At 40.7% G+C, this 23,266-nt stretch overlaps 1 protein-coding gene across 3 annotated transcripts in view; it reads right to left on the bottom strand.

The window, feature by feature from the left end:
* Positions 1-781: 781 nt before the first annotated feature.
* Positions 782-23,266, bottom strand: part of LOC306885769 (zinc finger protein 40-like) — a 57,386-nt gene continuing 34,901 nt past the window's right edge. Inside the window, exons 1-8 of one of the 3 annotated variants that reach the window (XM_079442560.1) lie at positions 22,540-22,698; positions 13,822-13,875; positions 5,428-11,129; positions 5,183-5,319; positions 4,918-5,093; positions 4,170-4,271; positions 2,821-3,365; positions 782-2,568 (exon numbers count right to left, since the gene is read on the bottom strand). In XM_079442560.1, the coding sequence (XP_079298686.1) occupies positions 1,420-2,568; positions 2,821-3,365; positions 4,170-4,271; positions 4,918-5,093; positions 5,183-5,319; positions 5,428-11,129; positions 13,822-13,875; positions 22,540-22,603 (7,929 nt within the window). In that variant the 5' untranslated portion in view covers positions 22,604-22,698 and the 3' untranslated portion in view covers positions 782-1,419. Of the gene's footprint in view, positions 2,569-2,658; positions 3,366-4,169; positions 4,272-4,917; positions 5,094-5,182; positions 5,320-5,427; positions 11,130-13,821; positions 13,876-22,539; positions 22,699-23,266 lie in introns of those variants that run through there. The other 2 variants (XM_079442562.1, XM_079442561.1) reach the window with 2 other exon arrangements.

The raw sequence follows: 23,266 nt of genomic DNA on the forward strand, positions 1-23,266 counted from the left end.
AATATTTTTCAAATATTTTGACATCGTACTCATAGACAAGGCTAAGCCTCACCTGTACATACAGGTCCTAATGATGAAACTTATTTTTTTTCCTCTACAAAATAGAACTGATGCAAACATGCATTGATATTTGCCAATGACAGAAAAAGGATTTGTTTAGAATGAGATGGAAAGTTCGAAATTCATACACAATCTACATTATGGTCAAATCTAGGGATGTTGTTTCCATTGCAGAATAGTTTAGTGTTCACTAGTGAGTTTTAATGATGTTCTATTCTCACTTTGGCTAAATTCATCAGGTTTGGAATGGATGGACTCAATGTTCAGAGCTGTTTCCTGCTCTGCTGTGGGCTGGGTAACTAAGCAACATCCTCCCCACCCCACCTTCCTGCATGATGTGCCCTGCACTCCTCTGTATGCAATAACACGACCCGTCCAGCAGGTAGCGTTATTGAGTCACAGTCTTGGTGGACTGGAGCAGCAGCAATACTATCAACTGAATGAGTCATTCTGGAGCTGTAATGAGAGCTTTTGCTCCAAGCCTCTTGAGACAAGGACAGTGTCGTAGTCAATAAAACCTCGTGAAGGGACTGATTGGTGACGTCATTTGCTGGCCTCTCCAAGTTCCTCATTAGTGATTTGAACTGCTGAATAATTGTAGCATCTTGGAGAGCCCCGAAAATAACCCTTTCTACAGGGTTGATTAAAGGAGGAAAAAAGATAAATCGGATATCTAATTACAGCACTTAAAAAAAAGGAGACTTCAGAGGCATTTCTGCACTTGTAAACAAGGTTTTACTGATACTGTTGATAGTATAGACACAGCAAATGTAAAGCCACCATTTTACTCATACCTATGGACTTATGGAGTTCAAAATGGGCACCAGGTGGAATATAATAAATACTTGACCACAACATCTGTGCACAAGAACACTGCCCCCCAAAAGCCATAGAAATGTTTATATATAAGTACAACATTAATTTCCCCATCAATTTACGATAGACATAAAACTTTTCAAAAAGAAAACATTTAAAAAATAAAACAAATTTCCTCCATTCTTCTTTAACTTCCATATCAACTTAACTTCCAAATAGGTAACTACTAGATTTATAAGATATTATATACAGGTTTCTAAACAAGAAACTCCAAAAGGCACAATTGTCTATACAACATGTACAAAAAGAAAAGGAAAACTGTCTGGTGCTGACAAAAACGTATAAAATAAAATAATTGGTCATCATTTATGATTGCACATACAATATGACTGTCAGAAAATGTGCTTTTAGAGAAGGCTTGCAGAGCTGCAAACCTCCTGAAGTGTTTCAGTTTTACAAAGTGACAAAGTTTTACAAAAAAGGAGAAAAAGGTGGAAAGAGAGAAATTCATAGGCAGAAAAGAAAGAGCTTTTATTGAGACTCTCAGGTAGCTATGACAAGTCTATCCTCATCATCACTGGAGGCTTCATTGTAGTCATCAGTCACTGGTTGTCTAGAGACAGGTCGCTGTGGTTTCACTTCACTAGCCCCACCTGCTGTTGCCTTGTGTGCAACCTCGCAGCCTCTCTCATTAAAGGATGAGGGCGAAGGAGGTTGTGGTGGTGTTTTCGGTTTGTCCATCATGGCTGTAGTCTTCTCAGCACCCCCTGTGTCCTTCGATCCAGCGCTAGGGCTGTTTTGAGAGACCTGCTTTGGCTCTTTGGATGGCTTTGCATTTGTAGGAACATCTCCTGGATTGGCTGGAGGACTGGCTGAAGAAGTAGGTGCTGGTGGCGATTCTGCAACCTGTGCTGGTGGAGGTACAGATGCTACACCCTCAGGGCTACGTGGCTTGTCCTGGGCTGCAGGAAGTGGGCTGAGAGCTGAGAGGGGGCTGAGGGATGGTATAAGGGCTGGCAGGGCAATGTTGAGGATCTGCAGGCCAGGGATTTGTGCTGGAGAAGCAGTGCTGCACTGAGGGGCAGGGCTAGCTGCCAACACTTGTACGCCTAGGGTGGCATTTAATGGCAGACTCTGTTGAGGCACCAGCTGGGTGGAGTTGGCTAAACCCACCACGCTCAAGGTCTCCAAACCCACAGGCTGGAGGGCAGTTTGGGGAGCACCTAGTGTCTGAAGCCCTGCCACTTGGCCCAGCGGGAAACAAGGCAGTACACTGCTGACTGGTTCCTGAACTACCAGTGGCTGGGTAGGGGAACCCTCTGGCCGGGGCGAGGTGTTGGGGGCTGGGAGAGGGCTTCCGGTCTGCCTGTGGATCACACTGAGTGCAGGGATGGTTAGCTGGACTGGCCCGGCCTGAATGGGTACAAATGTGGAGTAAGCAGCCAAACCAGCGGGAACAAGCTGGATTCCACCCACAGGTACCATGCTGTATGGGGAACGAGGGGGCTGTTGGGAGTGCAAGGGCAGGTGGCTGAAGAGATGAGTAGTGGCTTCCATTCTGGGCTCGTGGATTAGATCTGCATTTGGAAAATGCAAGGGTCCCTGAAGAGGGTCAGAAGAGGTCTGAGTACCACGGTCAACGTTGGAATTGCACCCACTTGCAGGCTGGGATATGGTGCATGAAACTCCTTCCTGTTAAAGAACAACGTTATGAATGCTTTTATCAACACTGCCAAACAACACAACAATACCAGTCAGTGACCACATTAAAATTCTATTCACCTTTTCATGCATTCAAAGCAGTTTTGCTGACGTGCCAGGCATGCGAGACTCAAGACATTGAAAGGCATATGGGGTCGGGTACTGGTATGGGGTGAAGTGTACATGTAGAGAGGGAGGGGTGCATGACGGGAAAGACAATGACTGCGAGGACACGGGTCTCACCTGGCCGAGCTTGCCACCCTTGCCTGGCACTGGGGGACTAGGGGGAACATCAAAGTCAGGGTAGTCGATGGACATCTGCCTGCAAGGTGACACTGGGCTCATCATGTGTACGGAGTCAGTGTCAGAGGTGTGGGATTCTGAGGCAGGGGCAGGGTGGGATGTGAAAGCGGTGGGACAAGGGCCAGGGCTTGAGCAGGACGCAGAAATTGACATCTGTCTGACCAACAAAACTGGACTTGTCATAGCCACAGACTCTGTGTCTGAGGTCTGGGAGTCTGAAGCTTGAGTAGGCTGAGTTTGGGGAGCTGGGCTTCGATTTGGGCTAATGGACATCTTCGCCAGTAGAGAGCTAGGAGCCATGTCAGCCTGATTAGCAGGAAAATGCTGTGGGCTTGCAGAAACAGATGGTGTTGCAGAGAGGCCAGACTCTGCCTGACTGTCCTCCTCGTCTTCCTCTTCCCCATCGTTATCTTCGTCGTCTGGGCCATCAGAGTCATCACCATCTGAATCCTGTCTGTCAGCACTTCCTGCTCTTCCTCGATCACCTTTGGGAGAAAAACTATTTAATGAACAAAAAGAATTGTATAATATTGCATAGCTAATCCAAGCAGATATCTATAAATTAGCTACTTTATAGCTCTGCAAAGTTCTACTTTGAAAATTCTCCCAAGGACTTTTCACAATCCTAGTGTGACCTAAATAGTGTGACCTAAAGATGACAGATTTAAACTGAATCTTTAAGTAATGTTTGGTTTTTCAACAGCTTTCACTTTCCAGAGTTATAGCTTTCACATCTACCGCATTGCAAAAAAAGGGATGATAGGTCTAGAAATACCCATCCCATTATATAGGGAAGACATTAACACCTCAGGCCACAAATGCAGCCTGTGCTTGACAGCTTGTGTGGAACTGTGTGAGAGGAAAACAAATATGCTCTCAGTAACTGAGACCAGAGAAAGCTCACAGCTTCTCTCTCTTTCCTGTTAAAATTAGATGCAGCAATTTCCTCGCAGTAAACGCTGTGTATGCCGCCCACATGCACCAAGAGTTAACAAGGAAAAAGACTGCGTTTAGAATCTCTAATTAGACCATGGCATTGCCATTGATCATCACTGCAACAGAACATAGCCAGGGACAATCCACATTTAACAGACGGTGCTATTAATAGTAAGCCTATTAATGGTCAGGTTGATTCTGTTGTTAAAAATGAATATGTAATGCTGTAAACAAAACTATAGTTTCTGCTTTCTCAAGTTGGTTGGTTAGGCGTTGGTCGTCATCAAATAAACTCCCCTATTCAATGGTCTGGTTAAGACTGTTATTTCTAAAAGCACATAAGAGACTTCTACCTGAGTCTTCTGTGTCCTGGTCCTCAATAATACCCACAGCAACTCCCATTTCCATGCACTTCTTGCTGTGGGCTTTGGACTTCATGTGCTTGGTTAGGTTCCCTGTGTGGTTAAAGGGAACAAAGAGGTCACTCAGGTGGGAGGCGGATGCAAGGCATGGGAGTGGTTTACATAAGCATGACATGTTCCCAAGCACTAGCTCTATGTAATGGGTGAGTAACTGATAAAGAAGTTCTTAAAGGAACGTGGGCTGGTCTGACACTGTGTGCTGTTCTGCAGTGCCGCGTGGGAAGTTCAACTGTGATGAATCATGCTGTCTTTTTTAAGAGAACAGGCACAGTCTTCAAAAAAGCAGGTAAGAAAAAAACAATTTGTTCTGAAATAATATCCGGCCATCCCTATGAATTATCTAAATTACCTAACTGTTCTTAAATCCTGACACATTTCATTTAGAAAATGAAATCTTTCAAGTTAACATGTTTAGATTTGTCCTAATGCAAGTGTATGAGTTGGCCATTTATGATGGAAGTCAAGAACCAGAGGTGCTTTTTAATAAAAAAAATTGGATTATTATTATTTTTTTTTTTTACAATCTTTTTAATCCTGTTTAATATTTGTAACAATTTAAGTTCTAAGTTCATAAGTTCTTTTCGTTATTTGTAATAATTAATAATTACCATTTGAGGAAGAAAACAAACTTTAAGCATAACATAACAGCTTTCAAATCAGTGTTTGGGACTGAACCCACCTTTGGTCTTGAAAGAGAAGTTGCAGTGCGTGCAGTGAAACGGACGGATGTCCGAATGAGTACGGATGTGTTTCCGCAACATGCTAGGTTTCTTGCAGCGGATTCCACATTCCTCACAAATGTATTTTCCTCTTCCACGCCCTCTAACATACACATACTCCTCATTCGACTTGTAACTGAAAACATACCATAGATAGCATACTTTAGAACACAATCTCCTGTAAAATATTTATGAAGTGGGGTAAAATAAATGAGATTTACAAACCCTCCATCAAAGATCTTCACTCGTTGGGGTTCAGATTTGGAAGAATCTCTGTCTGACTCTGTCTGATTAATTGGTTGAGTCTCTGGTTTTGTTTTTCCACTATTCTCAGTTGGCACAGATCTTTGCTGAATCAAAACCTGAAACAATACAAAATACAAGAAGAATTTGTTAATCATGCTTGTACCAATGCATAACAAATGCATTAAAATGTAAAATAGCAAACTATATGTTCAAAATGCTCTTACTTTTGGCAAGATGTCCTTCAGCTTCCCAGAGTAGGTCAAGATGTCAGATTTCAAAGTTGTTGTTTTTGCTTGGGTGTAGTGTATTTTCTTGGATGTCTGTTTGGAGTCAAACAAGGACATGACCACTTTTGTGGGAAGCCCCAATGGATTGGGATTGTTGGGGTTTACTACCCATGCAGAGTACGCAGAGATTCTCTGGTCTGCCTGTTGAATGTGGAGGGGTTTCCTTTTCATGAGAAAACACCAGGTGAAGCTTGTAGCTGTTTTCAGACTAGGGAAAGACAAGCGATGACTGTCTCTGGTGTTGACAACAGACACAGAAGAAGCTAACTTCACTTGTCCCTGAAATGTTGGAGGCCTCAGAGGAGATTTGGATGGAGACCAACGCTGCTGCTCAGGTTTTTCTTGTGGCTTCAGAGTGGAGTTCTCTGGCATGGTATAGCTTTGAACTCTGGGTGAAGAACATGTAGAAGGTGTTATGGTAGGTGTTCTGCTCTCCATTTCCTGTTCACTGACCTCAGTTGTTGTCTGAGATACTAGTGTCTGGGTGTTCTTGTCAGCTTCTGAAGTCTCTGGCAATTGTTCTGGGGAATCAGTCTCAATTGGGCTATCCACTGGTTCTGTGGTGCAGACTTGTCTAACCAGCATTAACTTCCTCTGCCTGGTAAGTTCTGACATCTTTGAGTTCAAGTAGTTTAGAGATCTACCATCAGTGAGACATGCAGCTCCGTGCTCATCTTTAGCCCGTTTCTGTGTTTTTTCCATAGCAATGTCCAGGCTGTTGGCAGGAGAGAGCATACGCTTGCTTGAGGCAGTAGACTCTTGGGGGCATAAATTTGCAGATGCCAGTTTTTGTGTACAATGCAGTGAACCGAAAGACAGGATGCTTTGCTCAGTGGTTTGGTTTTGTTCAGTAGATTTCATATCATTTTTCATCTGTATAGCAACAGACCCAGGTTGCCTGTGAGCTTGAATTTCACGTCCAGTCTTTGAATCACTGTTCGCAACATGTACCGTAGGGAAGTTAACCTTAGAAACCACAGAAGCAGGTGCTAGGGTGTGCTCATGGGTGATTAGAATCTGTGGTACAGGTGTAGATACTGGTGTTATATGAGACGCTGTATCAACTTGCGGACCAGCAGGCAGTACAATTGGGGGCTCATTGATTACAGCCTGATAACCTGGTTGTGCTACATAGACATTTTGCATTCCATCATTTGACTGAGAGACTTTAATTTCATTAGCAATTGGTATAGTTATCACTGGCAAAGTGATCTGTGTGCCATGTACACCTGCTAAAGAATATGTCTGGCCTGTTTTTAGTACAGGGCAATTCATTTGGTATTTAGGAACAAAGCTCTTCTTATTTTTTTCATCAGAGTTCTTCTGAACATCTGTCTGACCAGCCACCATTTGGACCAGAGGTTGCACATGGCATGCCACAACCCTTGAGGTCTGATGCCATGGATGTGGAAGACCATGAACTTGGGGTTGTTGGGTTTGGCTTCCAAGGTTGATGCTTTGAACCACTTGCTCATTTTTCAGTAGTGGAGCCTCTCCAGAATGTAGAGCAACAGACCGAACAAGTGTAGATGTGTTCATATTTACTGATCTAGGTTGGGACCCAGAGCATTCATTAGTGAAGGGGACTCTTTGGATGGGGGGAGTCTGTTTCACTGGCAATTGAGGTTCTGGTGCAATCTTCAAGGACATCTGACGTACCAGAGGACCCCTTCTTCTTTCAATGAGAGGCACCTGGGTAGTTGGAGGACAATGTATCATTTTTGGCAGGGCAGTCTGCATTGGTGACAAAGGCCTGCTGGGTGACATGCTGCTGCAATCAAAGGATTTGCTACGGTAGTCACAAGAAATTTCCAGTGATGACTGAGTGCAGCTGATTTGTTCTGAGGTAGCACGTCTCATCATGCCTGGCACTCCAAGAGTGTTGTTTGCTACAGGGATCCCTTGAGCTTCTGGTGGCTTCCCAACACTATCAGCCCTTGATGGGCTGTCAGATCTTGGTGGATCATCTCTGTCAAAAGAGGCTGAAATACTAGAGCACCTTGACAAGCTACTATCTCTACTGAGGCTACGAGAGAGACTTGACTCAAAGCTAGATTCACCAGAAGAGTGTTCCATTTGGGCAAGTCTTATGCGCTTTTTCTTTGGGGGGAGTTTTTCTGTTGGCAGTTTAGACAAGCTCTCACTCCTCTGAGGCCAGTTGAATGTTTCTGCAGGTTTCTCTGTTGAATCTACAACTGGAGTTTCATGATCTCTGTCTGGTTCCTCTGTTACTAAGATTTCAGGGACCTGGATATTGTTCTGTCGCACAAGCCGTGATTGCTGTACAGGTGTGCCATCAATGGCAAAGGTTTGCTTACCATGAGGCTCCATTCCTTGGCTGGCACATTTTGGTGTAGACATTCTGTCATGGTAACTTTGTGAAGATAAATTCACTGCAGCCTCTTTATGACCTTTTACAGAGCTCTTTACTTCCTTTTCCACAGGATCAACTGGAGATGACCTGTCAATGGACTCAGATGTTTCAAAAGAATTTGGTCGGCTGAGGGAGTTGGTATGTCGAATGACTGAAGTTCCACTTCCTTGTCTCTGGAGGTCTCCTCTTTCTTTATTTGGTGTGCTGATCTGAGCCTCTCTTATTGGAGATAGTCTCGACTCCTGTGATTCTGCAGCTCTGCCAATGATCTGTATTTGTCCTAAAACAGCAGTGTTACTTAAGGACTGGGTATGCTGAGAATAAGGTCGCCCTATGGAACCTGTAGAGGTCTGGCAGGAGTCAAAACTTCTTGAACATGGAGGAGTGGTCTCAGTTGGAGACTGGTCATCATCATCTCCAACACTTTTAATTTTCCTTCTTTTTCTTACCATGAGTGGTTGCTCTACCATGCCGGTAATTACAGCATTTCTGTTTAAAAGGGGCTGCTGTATTCCTCGCCCAAAAACTTCTGTCTCAATCTCTCTGGCATGCATAGGCTTGTTTTTTGGACCATGCAGTTCAGAACAATAAAACTTCTTGTGATTTTCAAAATTTTCCAGTTTTCTGTAACGGTTACGACAAGTCTCACATTCGTACATTGTCCCTTTGTTTTGCTGGGGTTTTCGGTTTCTTTCTGTTGCATGCTCAAAAGACTTACTTCGCAGTTCATGTGTAATACTTGGTCCATGATGGCTCTCATCCATGGAATGAACAGAGATAAGAACATGACCATCATTTGTGGACAAATCCTCAATTGCTATCTGTCTCACTAGTGTACGAGGATGTACAGCAGGATTGGGAGTAGAGGGAGCTGAAGAGAACACATCATCATTTAGTGAACTAATCTTGTCATCAAATGAATGACAGATCCTTAGTGGGTGAGGCTGAGGTGTTACATTGGGGAAGAGAGCTGACTGACCAGGTGTTGTAGGCATCGAATTACTTCTTGTAATTGGTAAACAGTCCATAGCTGGATACTGAGGTGGTACAGAAAGAAGAAATACTGGCTTGGATTTGTCTGTCGGAGTGAATGGAGATTTTGGTATGTCCGAGTTGGAACTAGATCTTCTTACTGGTGGTTTTAGATCAAATTGAAAAGAGTCTTTAAAAATGTAGGATTTAGGGGAGTCAATGCTACCCCTTCGGGAAAGGGAAGTCCTCCTGGGTTTGACACTGTCTAATTGTTTGTCATCCACAACAGCCTCATTGTCTGAGATCAGCTTTGAGATACGCTCCTCAAGAGATAGAGCTTTGGTTTCTAATGGGGGACGCATTTGTCCTGAAGGAACTTGAGACTTCTCAACAGGTGATACATGCATGACAGTTGCCACAACTGGGGAAGGGGGAATTTGTGGGGCTTTTGTAATGTCAGTTTCTGCTGGTGGAGTTATCTTAACAAAAGGACTTGGGGGACTCATAGCTTGATCTGCACTCTCAGAACGTGAAAAGTAGCCAGAGTCAGTGCTTCCAAGACTCCGTGGACTAAGCAGACACTTGCCTTGTGATTGTTGTGAGTAATCAGTTGCTTGTTGCCTTTGTAGCTGGGCATGGCTGCCTCCTAGTGGTGATTTACAATGCTGATCTTCATCTTCACTAACTGAATCTTGTAGAGGACTTATGCAATCCACTTCTTTCAGCGAGGACAGAACCATTACATTGGACCGTATGTTTGCTGTCTGGAAATCCCTTTGCCTCTGGGCTGTGGCATGTTCAGGTGCCAAATCTGTCACTCTTGGGCTGTCTGCACGCAAAGGCGAAACATTTACAGGGTGGACAACCACTTTAGGGAGAGCAGCAGTGACCTTTGGCTCACATCCTTTCTGAGAAACCAGTGGTTTCAGAGCTTCAAACATCAGTGAAGGCTCTGAATCTCCTTGGCTTCCTGGTACCATGCCTGCACTCTGCACACTGCTCTCAGACAATGCTGTCAGGCTGCTTTGTGAAGAATCCGGGTCTAAGTCCGCTGCACTACCTTCCTCATCACTGTCCCCGCTTTCCTCCACATCAGAATGTGTGGTCAGGCCTTTGTCTGACTCTTGAGAGAGGGATCCACTTCCGGAGTCTTTTACCAGACCCAGTTTAATAGCATGTGCATGAGACTTCTTATGCTTGTACAAGTTGCTCTTTGTCTTAAATGAAAAACCACATGTCACACATGGGTAAGGTCTCTCTCCTGTGTGGGACCGTATGTGTTTTAGAAGTACACTTGGCTTGGCACAAGCTCTTTTACAGTATTCACAGATATATTTCCCTTGTTTTTTTGGTTTTTGATCTTTTGCGGAGATATCAGATACTTGGCTTGCACTGAAGTTGACCACAGTTGTCATCTGAACAGGGTTGAAACCTGGTGTGACAGGGACTTGAATTGAGTTTGGTACTGTGGCTGACAAAGACTGGCATGTTTGAACAACAGGAGGCTGGCTCTGAGGGAAGCCACCTGATCCAGATGGAACAGGTGCGTGTGTCAAGGTAAGTGAAGGACCCACACTATAGCTTTTATAGAATCCTGGTTTGTCCTGCTGACGATTTCCTGACATGTTCACATACTGCTGTGTTGTGTGTTGCCCTGTAGATGCCATACTGCTGTAGAACTGTTTGGCTGCATTGAATGGTGGCACAAATGAGGGTTGTGACTGGACATTGAAATTTACAGCAGGCATAGTCATAGCATAGTCTGAATAAGTGACAGGAATGGAAATGGATTTTCCAAGATGCCCTATTGGATTGCTGTTCTTCCTTTCTGTCAGTGTATTGAAATCTGGCTCCATAGCCTTGAGCAGTACCTCAAGGGGAGCACTTGTGTGAGAAGGAGATGCGTTTTTGTTGCTGCCGTTGCCACACCAGCTTTCTGCCTGCACAGGCCCTGCAGCACAAGGTTCCTCTGCAGGACTTTTGTGACTGAGAGCCTGTGGCTCTAAGGTTAATAACTCCTTGTGCTCCACTTTTACTGCTCTAGATCCAGATGCATCCTGTGGTGCATCTTCAGTATCTTGAGGTTCAGGCAATCCATGCGATGAACTGCTTGAAAAAGTAGGTGTGGCTTCCTTGGATGAAGAAGAAATTATTGGAGAAATGGATTTCTTGGTTTGTGATTGCTTTTTGATGGGAGATTTGGGTATTTTCTTTAGCTGGTTTTGTGCCACAACTTTTTTCCTTTTCAGTCCTTTGATGCTTTCAGAGTTTCTGCCAGTACTTTCATTTATGTCTGTAGGAAAAAAAAGTTTGTAATGAACAATCAAAAGAAAAAAAAAATCATCATTACGTCCAATCCCTTTTTTTTATAATTTTTTTAAATTAAATATTAAATTAAAAATGATTTAATTACATACATTTTTATGAACAATCACGAGGTTACTTAAAAAAATCCTTAAGCCTTAAACTAAGAAAAAAATCATTAGGCTTACACAATTCATCAAAAAGATTTGTAAAGGTTAAATAATACACATTTTTGAATAATGCTTAAACAATTATTTTTTAAATTTTTGTTTTGTTTTTGAATTTCTCAAAATTAAAATAAGCTATTTCATTTGATTACATTATTCTTAGAAGTTTTAGTGTAACATGAATGTTACCTGAAACCACTGGCATCTGACCAATTAATTATTTACATATTACAATAATTATGTTTTATTTTTGACAGTGCGATTCAGTGTAGTGCACAATAACACAGCATGTATATCTTACACATAGTCACAGAAAATAAATACCTAAATACCTAAAAATTAAACAAATCTCTGTTAGTTTGCTTGAATACACATTGTAGTCAACATTTGTCATCTTTAAACACACAAACTGCCCATGCATTTCCCTAACAATCTTCAAAACAAACAAGTCTGTTATTTTCTGCTTTCATTTCCTCGTCGTCTAGCAAAATACCTTTCATCATGCAAAGTTCGTAAGCAAAACAAAATCAAACCATAGACTGGACTTTCTACAACACCTAAACGTCAACATAAACTTTACAGTACAAATTACCCAAAAAGATATACAGACAAGTCAACTACAGCAAAAATCTTGCTAATATCAGACAAACCAAAACATACCTAAGCAATGAGTTTTGATGAATTGTAGGGAGGACGAAGCACTTCCGTTTACAATTAAATAAAATAATCCTTTTCTTAGCAAACCCAGTTCTCTATAAGCTGCACCAGTGCCTCTGACAGCTAGCACATAGACAAGAATCTAGAAGATCTCCTGAGCTGCTACTGAGGCCCACGCATCATTATGTACAAAACCCACTCTCCGTTTCTCAACCCTCTGTCACCATCCCTCTCTCGCTCTCGCTCTCCCAACCCTCCCTAACTTGCTCTCCTACATCTCATTGAATACTGCAATTGTGTTAGTTAGGATGAGCCTTACATTGTTCTAGTATTTCTTTTCTCTCAGTTGGCACAGAAAGACCATACAAAATAAGGTGCATGTAGGTGTTTATGTGGATGAAAAAGCTTGTGTGAATTAATTAAATCTGTCCCTGGATTGAACATGATCCAGATACTATGGGCAGTAAGACCCGAGCACCTAAGTCAACATCTGGCAGAAAACAAATCTCTTAATTTGGAAAAGGAAACTTGGTGAAGCGCATACACAACTGAATATTGTCCACAATTACTCATTGATGGGCAGAGTTTACCGCATTTGCCGTGTTTGGACTCCCTGTGGACTTAAAGTTATACTGAGGGCTCTTTGTATGCCTGATGCCAAGTAGTTACAAAACACGTAACCAAGCCTGAACATCTGTGGCAACCCTGCACTTATTAGGGTTTCCCTTCTTTACTTTGCTTGGCATGGTTGGTGGAGAGAAGTGGTTAGGTGTTAGAACTACAAAGTCATCATTTCCTGGATGCCTCAGGAATTCCCCAGAAATTCAAAAGGCCTGTTAGGATTTCACCAATACATCAATCTAACTTTATTTTGTTTGTAACCTTAGTTTTGCAGTGATCAACAGACAAACTTCCTTATTAGAGAATGTAGAAAGAGGATGTGAGGACATCCGTGAGCTCTGAACTAATTAACTGCCTTTAACGGATTCAGGATTAACGTGGAGATGACTGGTGACATCACTGCCTGCTGTATTTTGCGAAGTGGTTTACACATTCTTAAACCAGTGGCATTCTGATGTAACTTGTCCCAACATGACCACTAAGAAAAATAGGGCCAGAGTAAACAACATAATTATGCAAAATGAATCTACCATTGTAGATGAGTATGGTCATATTATTGTATTATAATAACAAAGGATTACATTTATTTACATTGTGCAAGGTGCTGCTTCATAGTGCCATGTTCTCATGTACACAAAGACTGTAACAGCGTATTCTCTTCAGAGTTCTCATTTTGCTTTTACATAATCTATAACACGTTCCTATTCCAGCCTATTATGCAACACCTATGCTGTTTTTCCATGTATGCTGGTGAAACGTGGCTTTTAAATAGCTGCTCCTGCTCTTGATCAAGCTAAGGATGTACAGTGTGGTAAGTTCATTCACAGAGTGCAAGTGCAGCAGAGCTAAATGTGGTGACCAACAGAGGTCCTGGAACTTCTGGAAACCCCCAGGACATCCAATACACCTTCGAAAGCAGCACGCTGGCAGACCAGAGAACCTAGTCACAGACGCAATCCAGTACAAGCAAATGGTGTTTGTTTTGGGAAGCCGAACGAAGGTATGTTTGAAACAATATTCCGGAATTTGCCCTGGATTCAACACAGAAAAGCTTCTGCCTTGGAACATGATTGCTGTAATGAACAGAGCAATTCAACTGCCACACAAAGAAACCCAGCTATTCCCCTTTAAACCCACAGATGAACTCGTACATCTATGATATTAAGGAAGAGAAGAGAGAAGCTTTCTGTTGATGTTGCTTTTGAAAGGAATGTTGTTTTATATGATGAATCATACCTTTGTGTGCAACTTTGGGGTCTTTGAGCTCCTTCTGTGCCTCCTCTATTTTATCTGAAAAATAAAGAGTTTAATTTTAGCCAAATCCAATAGTGAATAATAATGGCACAATGGTGTGGCATTTCAAAATACAGCTTTTAAAACAGAACATCAAAGTGTGTCAAATATGGAAGAAGAAATTTGTCTTTTAATATATATTGTACACAATATTATCAATACTAGAAATATTGGTTACCATATCTACCAATATTTCAAGGCTTAATTTTAGAACAGCAAAACTGTAATATAATATAATTATAGTAATGGCCTGCAAAAGACACTTGAACGTTCTTCCCCATATTTCACATGTACAGGAGACATTTCAAATTTCATATAATCTGCTCTGTATGTGTGAGTCGGGATATACACACTAAGAATATACCTGCAATTACTGATTATTATATAAGAGCAGTCAGGAGTGTGTGTGTGTGTGTGTTTGTATCTACTGTATGCATGTACATGTGCTCTAAGATGTGAGGAATGAGAAGTAATCATCTCCTTTCACTACCTTAAGTCACACACATACACACCCACCCACTGCATGCCCAAATACAAAAAAGCATTGAAAAACAGAAGAGATTGGTGTGGTGTGTTTCAACCACAAAACCCCATTACAAGGCATGAGCAAACACTAGTTTGCTTTGAAAACAACGCCTCACTGTGAAGCAAGAACCAAATCAGTTTTGGAAAAAATCCTCACTTGCTGTTTGGAAAAATGCCGTGGCCACTAAGAGACTCCCGGACACTGTAACGGGAAAGACTCTCTTCACTGCAAGCAAAACAGGGTGGAGTGACGAGGGGGTGCCCAGTGACCGAGGTCACGGCATGTTTTGTCATGATGAGTGACCTCAAGGCACACCCTTGATTAACTCCCCCACCCCTGTCTTTCTCTCAGCAAACTCAATTTGTTATATAACCCAATGTATTTATATACATAACCCAATCTTAGCAAATCTTTCCCTTCAACCCACATCCAGCATCACTCACCACACAAGCCCTGGTGAAAACAAATTGACTTCTGTCCATGCAATGCACAACAGTTAACAGTTACTGTATGTGAACATGCAAAAACATTTCCAAGGTCAGCACAACTGGTGTGTCCGTAAGAGCCTGAACTTCATCCATATCTCTGGAGGGCTCATCTAAACCCTCATTCCCACTCTAGTCTCTTCCATTGCATCACATCACTCCTTACTTGTTTGCTTACTACTTAACTGCCTCAAGCATCACTGCATCTCATTCACCACCAATTATAACAGCATCACATTCTGCACCATCATCTGGGGGATTTCTGGATGCTGAATCACCACAGATGCTTGGTTTAACTACACATCCAGATTTACTGGTCGAAAACTCCACCAGAGATGGAAGAACTCAAAGTCTGTGAATCAGAAATCAAAATATTCTGGTTGAAGCAAAAGAGAGTGGTTGAGAGTGTTGCTTCCTAAAACGTGGACTAAGTGAATTCAAATTGGCTTCAAACACAAGCGCATTGTTGAACGTCTTTGCATACGGTAGGAAAATCATTACCAAAGATAATTACGCTTGGTTTCAACTTCTACATGTGATTAGCACGATGTTCAAACCAGGAAAACCTTCCAGTGACAAGTAATTTGTCTGTTCACACTAAAAAAAGCAAATGCTGCATGACACATCACAATCACAGCCAATAAGAACAGTTGTGGTGTTTAATATAGGCCTAAAGCAAAGTGGAGTGAGATTTTGGACCAATGAGATTCCACTGTGGGCAAGGCTACTCAACACAATACCAAAATTGATACCAAATAATGAAAATAATGTCAAACACATTGCAGTCTGATGACCTGGCAGGAAAGGAACCTCATGACAAAATTAAGAGTGAAAGAAGAACAGAAACTAGAACAGAAAAGTTGCTAGTCATGAACCCAATGCAAAGAATCTCCTCTAGAGATTTTCCCTTCCTCTTTTCAACTCTGAGAGTGTTCTCAAATCATAGCAGATCTGTAGATGTGGTGAATCTACTGTAGTGTTTTGTGAGGAACCCCCTGGACTGTAGACCAATTGCTCCCAATCAAATGAAATGATGACCAACTACTATTGAATGGCAGTAGATGGCAGCAGTTGGTCCACTTTCAGTTCTTCTCCACATCTTGTTCTCTTCATCCATCATTCTCTCCCACCCACCTTCTTTCCCCAACACACAAGATTTTCCTTCCAAACCAGCGACCACACCAAATCCAAACCTCAGATTCAGTGGAACACTTAGCGAGGAGAGTTGGAAAACAGAGATGCTGCACAGGGTTGGCAAATGAGGACAATAAAACAGGCTGAAATTTCCCCTGGTTAATGCTGCCATGACAACAAGGAATTCTGAAACGGCTTTCTTCCTTGAAGGAATAAGCATTGGTCATCTCGATTGGTCCGGGAGACTTCATTAGATGTTAGCGTATGTGCGCTAACGACATAGAGGCTAATGGAAATTTAATGTGATCAGAGCTCTGGTTTTAATGGCCATGGCAGCACGAGCAGCATGTGGGTATAAATATCAGTACATGAGTGGGTAGTGCTTACTCACATAAACAAATTTAAATTGGTGCTGGACTGCGTGTACCTGTCCTAAAGAGCAGGGTCATTAGAAAATAGTCTCAGCTTCAGACTGTTCATTGGCCTTCTGATGTGTAATAATGCAACAGAAATGGCAAGAGCTGTCAAAATCCACTATTGCAATACACAATTTGAATTTAATTTAAATTAATAACACATGTACATAAAAGAGAAAGAAAGAGTAAGAAGAAACCTTTTGTTTAATACTAATTTTTAAAATGTATATATAGGCTATAAATTTGTAACAAACGGTATACACAAGTTTATATATCTATAAAAAAAAATGTTTTATCTAATCTACAGTGACAAATCAGACTCAACAGTTCAATTTACAACATCCTGCTCTTCAGTATGAAGCATGTAAATCATCAGAGGCCGCAGTGTCGCAATGTAACACTGCTGTTAGTTTTCCACGCCACGTATTTTGACAAATAACAGAGTAGGTGTCAAAAGGTTAAAGTAATTTGCCTGATAGCGTAGGACTTGTTATGGCATACAGAGGTTGAGTGCCCGTAAATCAGCCTGTCTTTCACACACACAAACACACACTAAAGAAAAAAACAGCATACAATCTAATACTAGGGAATCTAATTTAGGGTGAAATGTCCAAACACTCAACAGAGCATTCGTACTTCCATCCCAGATCTGATTAAAGCAGACAGCATCTCTGCTTTTATGTCAATCTGTGGGAATCACATGACTAAAGCATCTTATGCAACCTATGTCTCCTGTCATGCATGCAGTAACACACCACCACATCCACTAAAACACAGAAAGAACAAAAGAACCATGCCGTTCAGGAGGAAATATCTGCAAGAATGTAGTGAACTTAGCACTTCCTTTGCATGTCTTTTATCTTGCCTCTTTGCGCACACATAAATAATACTTCTTCTTTAGAAACTAACATCTGAGCATGCAAGTACTCAACACACACACTTCCATGGAATTCACTCCAGGATTCCCCCGAATCCAGCAATCCCACACTGTTCTGCTGGGAGAAATGGAGCCAAAAACCTCAGTTGATTGTTCAAGGATTTCCACACAAAACCACACTGGATCAGTTCTGAGATTTAAACCCTTGAATTATGCAGCAGGACTGAAATAATATCTGCCTAGAGCATTTATGAGTTATTTGTCATGTCAAATTTGCACTTGGGAAAGCCTTTTGATTACATGTACAGTGACCTCTTGCAACATTTAAAAGTTTTAAAAACATTTAAAACATTCATATCGCATTTTCTTTCAGCAAGGATATATTACACATATATATATATAATAATTAACTATAATACTGTTTTACTGTATTTTTATTCAAATAAATGTAGCTCTGCTGTGCAAAGAGTGCTTTCAAAGATGTTAAAAAAATCTTACTGACCACAGATTTTTGAATTGTAATATATAAATGTTAGACAATTTTTTTTTCATTAAAAGTTCTGACATTTTACTTTTAACTTTTTCTTTAAATCATCTGTATTATTTTAACAACTGGATCTGCCAAGTTACCATCCATTGATGTTCAATCAATTTTTGGACTGTTTTGTGTTCTAAAAGTTTTGATTGTAGATCAAACTCTGATATTTACCAAAAAAAAAAAAAATTAATTAAAAACTTAAAGAAAAGAAAATGTGATTTATTATATTGTGACCCTGTTAAATCACGACCTGAAGTTGAAACAATGCAAAGTTTAGTTGCAGCCCTATGACCAGAGAGCACAAGGAACCCTGGAAGACGATCCACAACACTGTTCAGTGGAAAATGGTGTATAGACCATCCTCTGCTCGAGAAAAGACCATCTTCGAGAGTTCACAGGGTTCCCAAGGTTTCTTTACAGGAAGCTCGGATGAGCCTGAGGCTACCAATCAGCACGCAGGAGACAAAAGAGGGAGCTGCTTACCAGAAGCAGAGTCAGTAACCTTCCCCTCCTCATTACTGTCATAGCCCACACACACCCCAACACAAACAAATATACACACACACACACACACACTTCACTGCAGGACTACAGCATCCCAGACTGCATTACACAACACTGTGTCTTCATTAGCTGCATTATCACTTGCTGTCCAAACTTCCTCTTATCTTTCTCCTGAAATGAGTAATCTCTCTTCCTCTAATTCCCTGACTCCCCTGTTGAGAGTTGAAATAAGATGAGCATGAGCGCAAGACATGCAACATCAGGTTCTGCAGTGCTCCCAATAGTTTAATCTACACAAAATCCTCAAACGACACAAGCAAAGATCCTGAAAACTGGAAGTGTTCTGAGATGGCTCCTATAACCCCCTTCAGGATCTGTATTTCTAGGTGTTTCTCGTCTGAGAACAGCAGCACTTTTAGGAACGTCTGAAGAGTTTGTGTTAGATGTTTCTAGAGTCAGCGGCAGAGAACGGCGCATTACTGATAAGGCGCACTACTGTGAGCCCGCGGCCACTCTTAATAATGCATGACAATAAAGAGACGGCTGGAATCACAAAGAATGAGAGCGACGTGAAGAGAAACACTTTCAAATGTAGAGCCGTACTTGAGCTTCCTACATTTTTCTCAGTAGGTACTAAAAAAATAACAATATAAATCAATAAAGATTCACAAGTGGTGGAGCTGGACAAAGCTGAATAGAAGTTGAGTTTACCACAGAAAATTGATCAGCAGAGACATTTATAATGTTACAAAAGATTTCTATTTCAAATAAATGCTGTTCTTTTGAACTTTTCATTAATCAAAGAATCCTGACAAAAAATATATATCACGGATTCCACAGAAATTAGCAGCAATTGTTATAACACTGATAATAATAAATGTTTCTTGAGCAGAAAATCATCATATTAGACTGATTTCTGAAGGATCATGTGACACTGAAGACTGGAGTAATGATGCTTAAAAATCGGCTTTGCATCACATAATTAAAAAAAAAATAATAATAATATATATATATATATATATATATATATATATATATATATATATATATATATATATATATATATATATATATATATATATATATATAGATAGATATATTACATTTAATATTTAAGTGAATCTTAAAGTTTATTTCAGTGCAATGCACATGGACTTCAATTATAAGTGCATTACTGCAAACGCAATTTTCAACAAATTTACAACAACAAAATTATTTTTGATAATCTACATTTTGTCAAAGATGCTGCAGAGTTTAAATTGCTTTTAGCTTTAAATAGAGGTCAGAAATAAGAACCACTGTTTGCAATGTTGACGGCACTGCTGCAGATGCAAAATAAGATTAATCTGCTTTCCTGAGATTTCACACCACACTCCTAGATCATGACCTCCACGTCCCACCCACACATGCCACACGCATCTGTCAATGATATCCTGTGCACTAACATCTCAGTGGGCATTAAATCACACGTCTTACCCACCGAGAATGCTTACAAATCAGTACAATTTGTTGTCAGCTCCTCTCAAACACACACACACACACACACGTGTGCGGCGAGACTGCCCCCGCAGGAAGTGGTGGGTGGATGCAGCAGTAGACGGAGCTGATAGTGAAGTCTGCGTGGGCACGGTGGTGAAAAATTGATCCAGTGCAGATCTTCAGTACAAACATACACCTCCTAGACTAGTTATATTTATATCCCATAATGCAAACACGCAGAGAGAGCGTGAGACGACTGAGCGCATCATATTCAACTACATTATCATATTCTTTACATTTTCTTTCTTGCTTTTGGAAAAAAATTGTTAGTTAGCTCCTGTATGGTTGCTATGCACTTGTGAGGGTGTTCAGGTTGGTTGACATGGAGTTGCTATGTGATTGCTAGGTTGTTCTGGAGGTTTGTCAGGGCGTTGCTATGCGGTTGCTGGTGTGATCTGGAAGGTTGTCAGGGCATTGCTACGTCATTGCTTGGTCTTTCAGGATGGTTGTCAGGGCGTTGCTATACGGTTGCTAAGGGGTTCTGGAAGGTTGTCATAGTGGTTTTATATCGGGTGTTTGGGATGGTTGTCAGGGTGTTGCTATACGTTGCTCAGGTGTGCTGTATTGTTGTCAGGGTGGCTTTATGTCTAGGTTGTTCGGGATGGTTGTCAGGGCATTGCTATGTGTCATGGAATAACTATGTGATGGCTAGGTTGTTAGCGTTGCTATGTGGCTGCTCAGATGTTCTGGATTGTTGTCAGGGTAATTTATATATAGGTTGTTCTGGATGATTGTCAGGGTGTTGCTATGGTGTTCAGGGTAGTTGTCATGGAGTTGCTATGTGAGGCTAGGTTGTTCTGGATTGTTGTTAGAGTGATTTTATATCTAGTGTGTTTGAGATGGTTGTCAGGGTGTTGCAATGCAATTGCTGGGGTGCTCTGGAAGGTTGTCAACGTGTTGCTACGTGATAGCTAGATTGTTATACATAGTTTTCAGGGTGTTACTATGCAGTTGCTCAGGTGTTCTGAATAGTTGTCAGGGTGATTTTATATCTAGGGTGTTCTAGGTGGTTGTCAGGGCATTGCTATGCGGTGTTCTCTGGATGGTTAATAATGGATAAATCTCTATTTTGTTAAAAGGACAGTCGAGTTACTCCTGCGGTTCATGCTGAGATTTTTCACACCAACATAAATTACCGTGCGTCTCTCAGTGAAGGTTCCCGCTGGATCCAGCTGGGTGGGTGATTCTTCTGCGCTGTCTCTCTCTCTCTCTCTCTCTCTCTCACACACACACACACACACACACCTCATTCACAGCTTTAATTATTCATCAATGGCTGATCTACCTGAGACTACCACTTGTTGTGTTAAATAATTAATGAAAACTAATGCTAAACAGACTAACGAAGAGAATCCACACGGTAGATGTGTTTCCCGTCACTCGGAAGTGGGAGTCACTTTTACGCATTGCGCATCTTTACACACACACACACACACGTGCCAATGATTAAACTCGCTCTGTTGCGCTGTGGATTCGCTCAAGAGCGAAAGGAGGATAAACAAAAATGTGCTGCATGCCTCATATTGATCCTGTAATGTTCATGGCTGTTCTTGCTAAAGGCATCACGCCACTTGAAACAGGAAGGTTCGGCGGTCGAATATGAGCCTTTGCGCAAAATAGCATGCTCCTCTTTTTTACCTCCCATAAAGAGGAAATGAAACAAAACCCAGTGCATTACAGTCTGACACCACAGCTCCCAGCCAGAGCATTGTATTAAAACAAAGAGTAGAAAAACAACAATGAACTTCAAGAAATGAAATGGGAGAAAAAAAAAAAAAATAGTCAAAAACAGTATTGGCCACTCCATAATACAATCCATTTGTTGAATTCAAACATTACCAACAAGCATATCTGAAAATTAGAAATATTAAAATGGATTGAATGAATTTTAATTATTATAGTGTGGTTAGTTTTCTAATTTGACTGAAAATATTTCATGATTTAACCAAAAACCAAAATTAAAAAAGCAACACTGACAGAAGTTTCATATTGCAAAAGCGTTTCATATTTACATAAAACAGCGCCATATGACATCAAAGTTATTGATGCAAACTTACATACTGAAATTACTGTGTCTAAGAAAGAGAATTTAAGAATTTACTTTTAAAAGGCTGCTAATTAATTAGAAACATACTACTTTTTTCACATTTCAGATGTGGAAGTTAAAGCTCAAGATTCTGCTTAAAACAGGGAAACACGAGTTTGAACTGACAATAACACAAAGCTTCCCTGACTCAAAAATTAGCTCATTTACCATCAGGTCAATATTTCACCTATAATATTTCACAAATATTTTCAATATTTTCAGATTCCAGTGTTTATATTTTAATTAGGTGTTATTTTTAATTACATAAATTTCTTCATTATATTAATCAAATTGTAAACTAATTGGATAATCAGTTGTAAAATATGACATTCACCCAAACACACCAAAAGTAAAACCAACTTAAGTTCAGAATTACGAAAATTAATAACATTTACCTTTTCACACTTTTAACAGTATTCAAGAGAAATAAGAGATCCGAGAAACAAAACGGACCCCACAAAGAAAAATGGTTTTTAATAGCAATAACAATTGAAACAGAACCCTATAATTACAGAATCAGTATATTTTCAGAATTAAAAATTAAAGATTGGCAAACCTGTTTTCTTTGGCCACAGCTGACATGTTTGAATCTGTGACACTTCTCTGAAGTGAGTTTTCATTTCCTCATTGTGTCGGGATAATAAATCACATCCAGAGTGATCTGGAACGGAGTGCAGCAGTATGTGTGTGTGGGTGGCTGTCCGTTTACAGCCGTCTGTCTGACTGACAGCAGAATAGCTGCCCCCTGTCACCTCCCATAACATCAGTTTCTCTTATTGCACTTTGGCACTTAACAGTGGACAGCGCATGCAAACACACACACGCACGCACGCGCACACACACACACACACACACACACAGACATAAGGACACAGTACTCACTCTTTCTGACTCTTCTGACCAGGGTTATTATATAGTATAAAACTAAAAGATTTTTGTTACTCAAAATAACAAATTTCAACTTTAACTAAAATGAAAAAAGAAAATGAAAAATGAAAACATACACAAAAGTTGATCAAAACTGTAATAGTATCTCAATGAGACTAACATAACTGCTCCTGACTGAGTTTTTTTACATTTTTGTAAATATAAGAATCGTAAAAATAGGCATCAATCTTCCGACAAAATTACTATAAGGCATGTCATTTTAATAAATCATAATTTTTACATCAAGTCAAATTTGAAAGGGAGATGAGCCTGTTTGTCATGAGGGGGGAAAAAAGTTGCTAAAATAAAATGTTTTTTTGTTTTTGTTTTTTAATGCAAAAAAAACAAAAAACTAT

This window comes from Barbus barbus (assembly GCF_936440315.1).
Source record: "Barbus barbus genome assembly, chromosome: 19".
Classification (NCBI taxonomy): domain Eukaryota; kingdom Metazoa; phylum Chordata; class Actinopteri; order Cypriniformes; family Cyprinidae; genus Barbus; species Barbus barbus.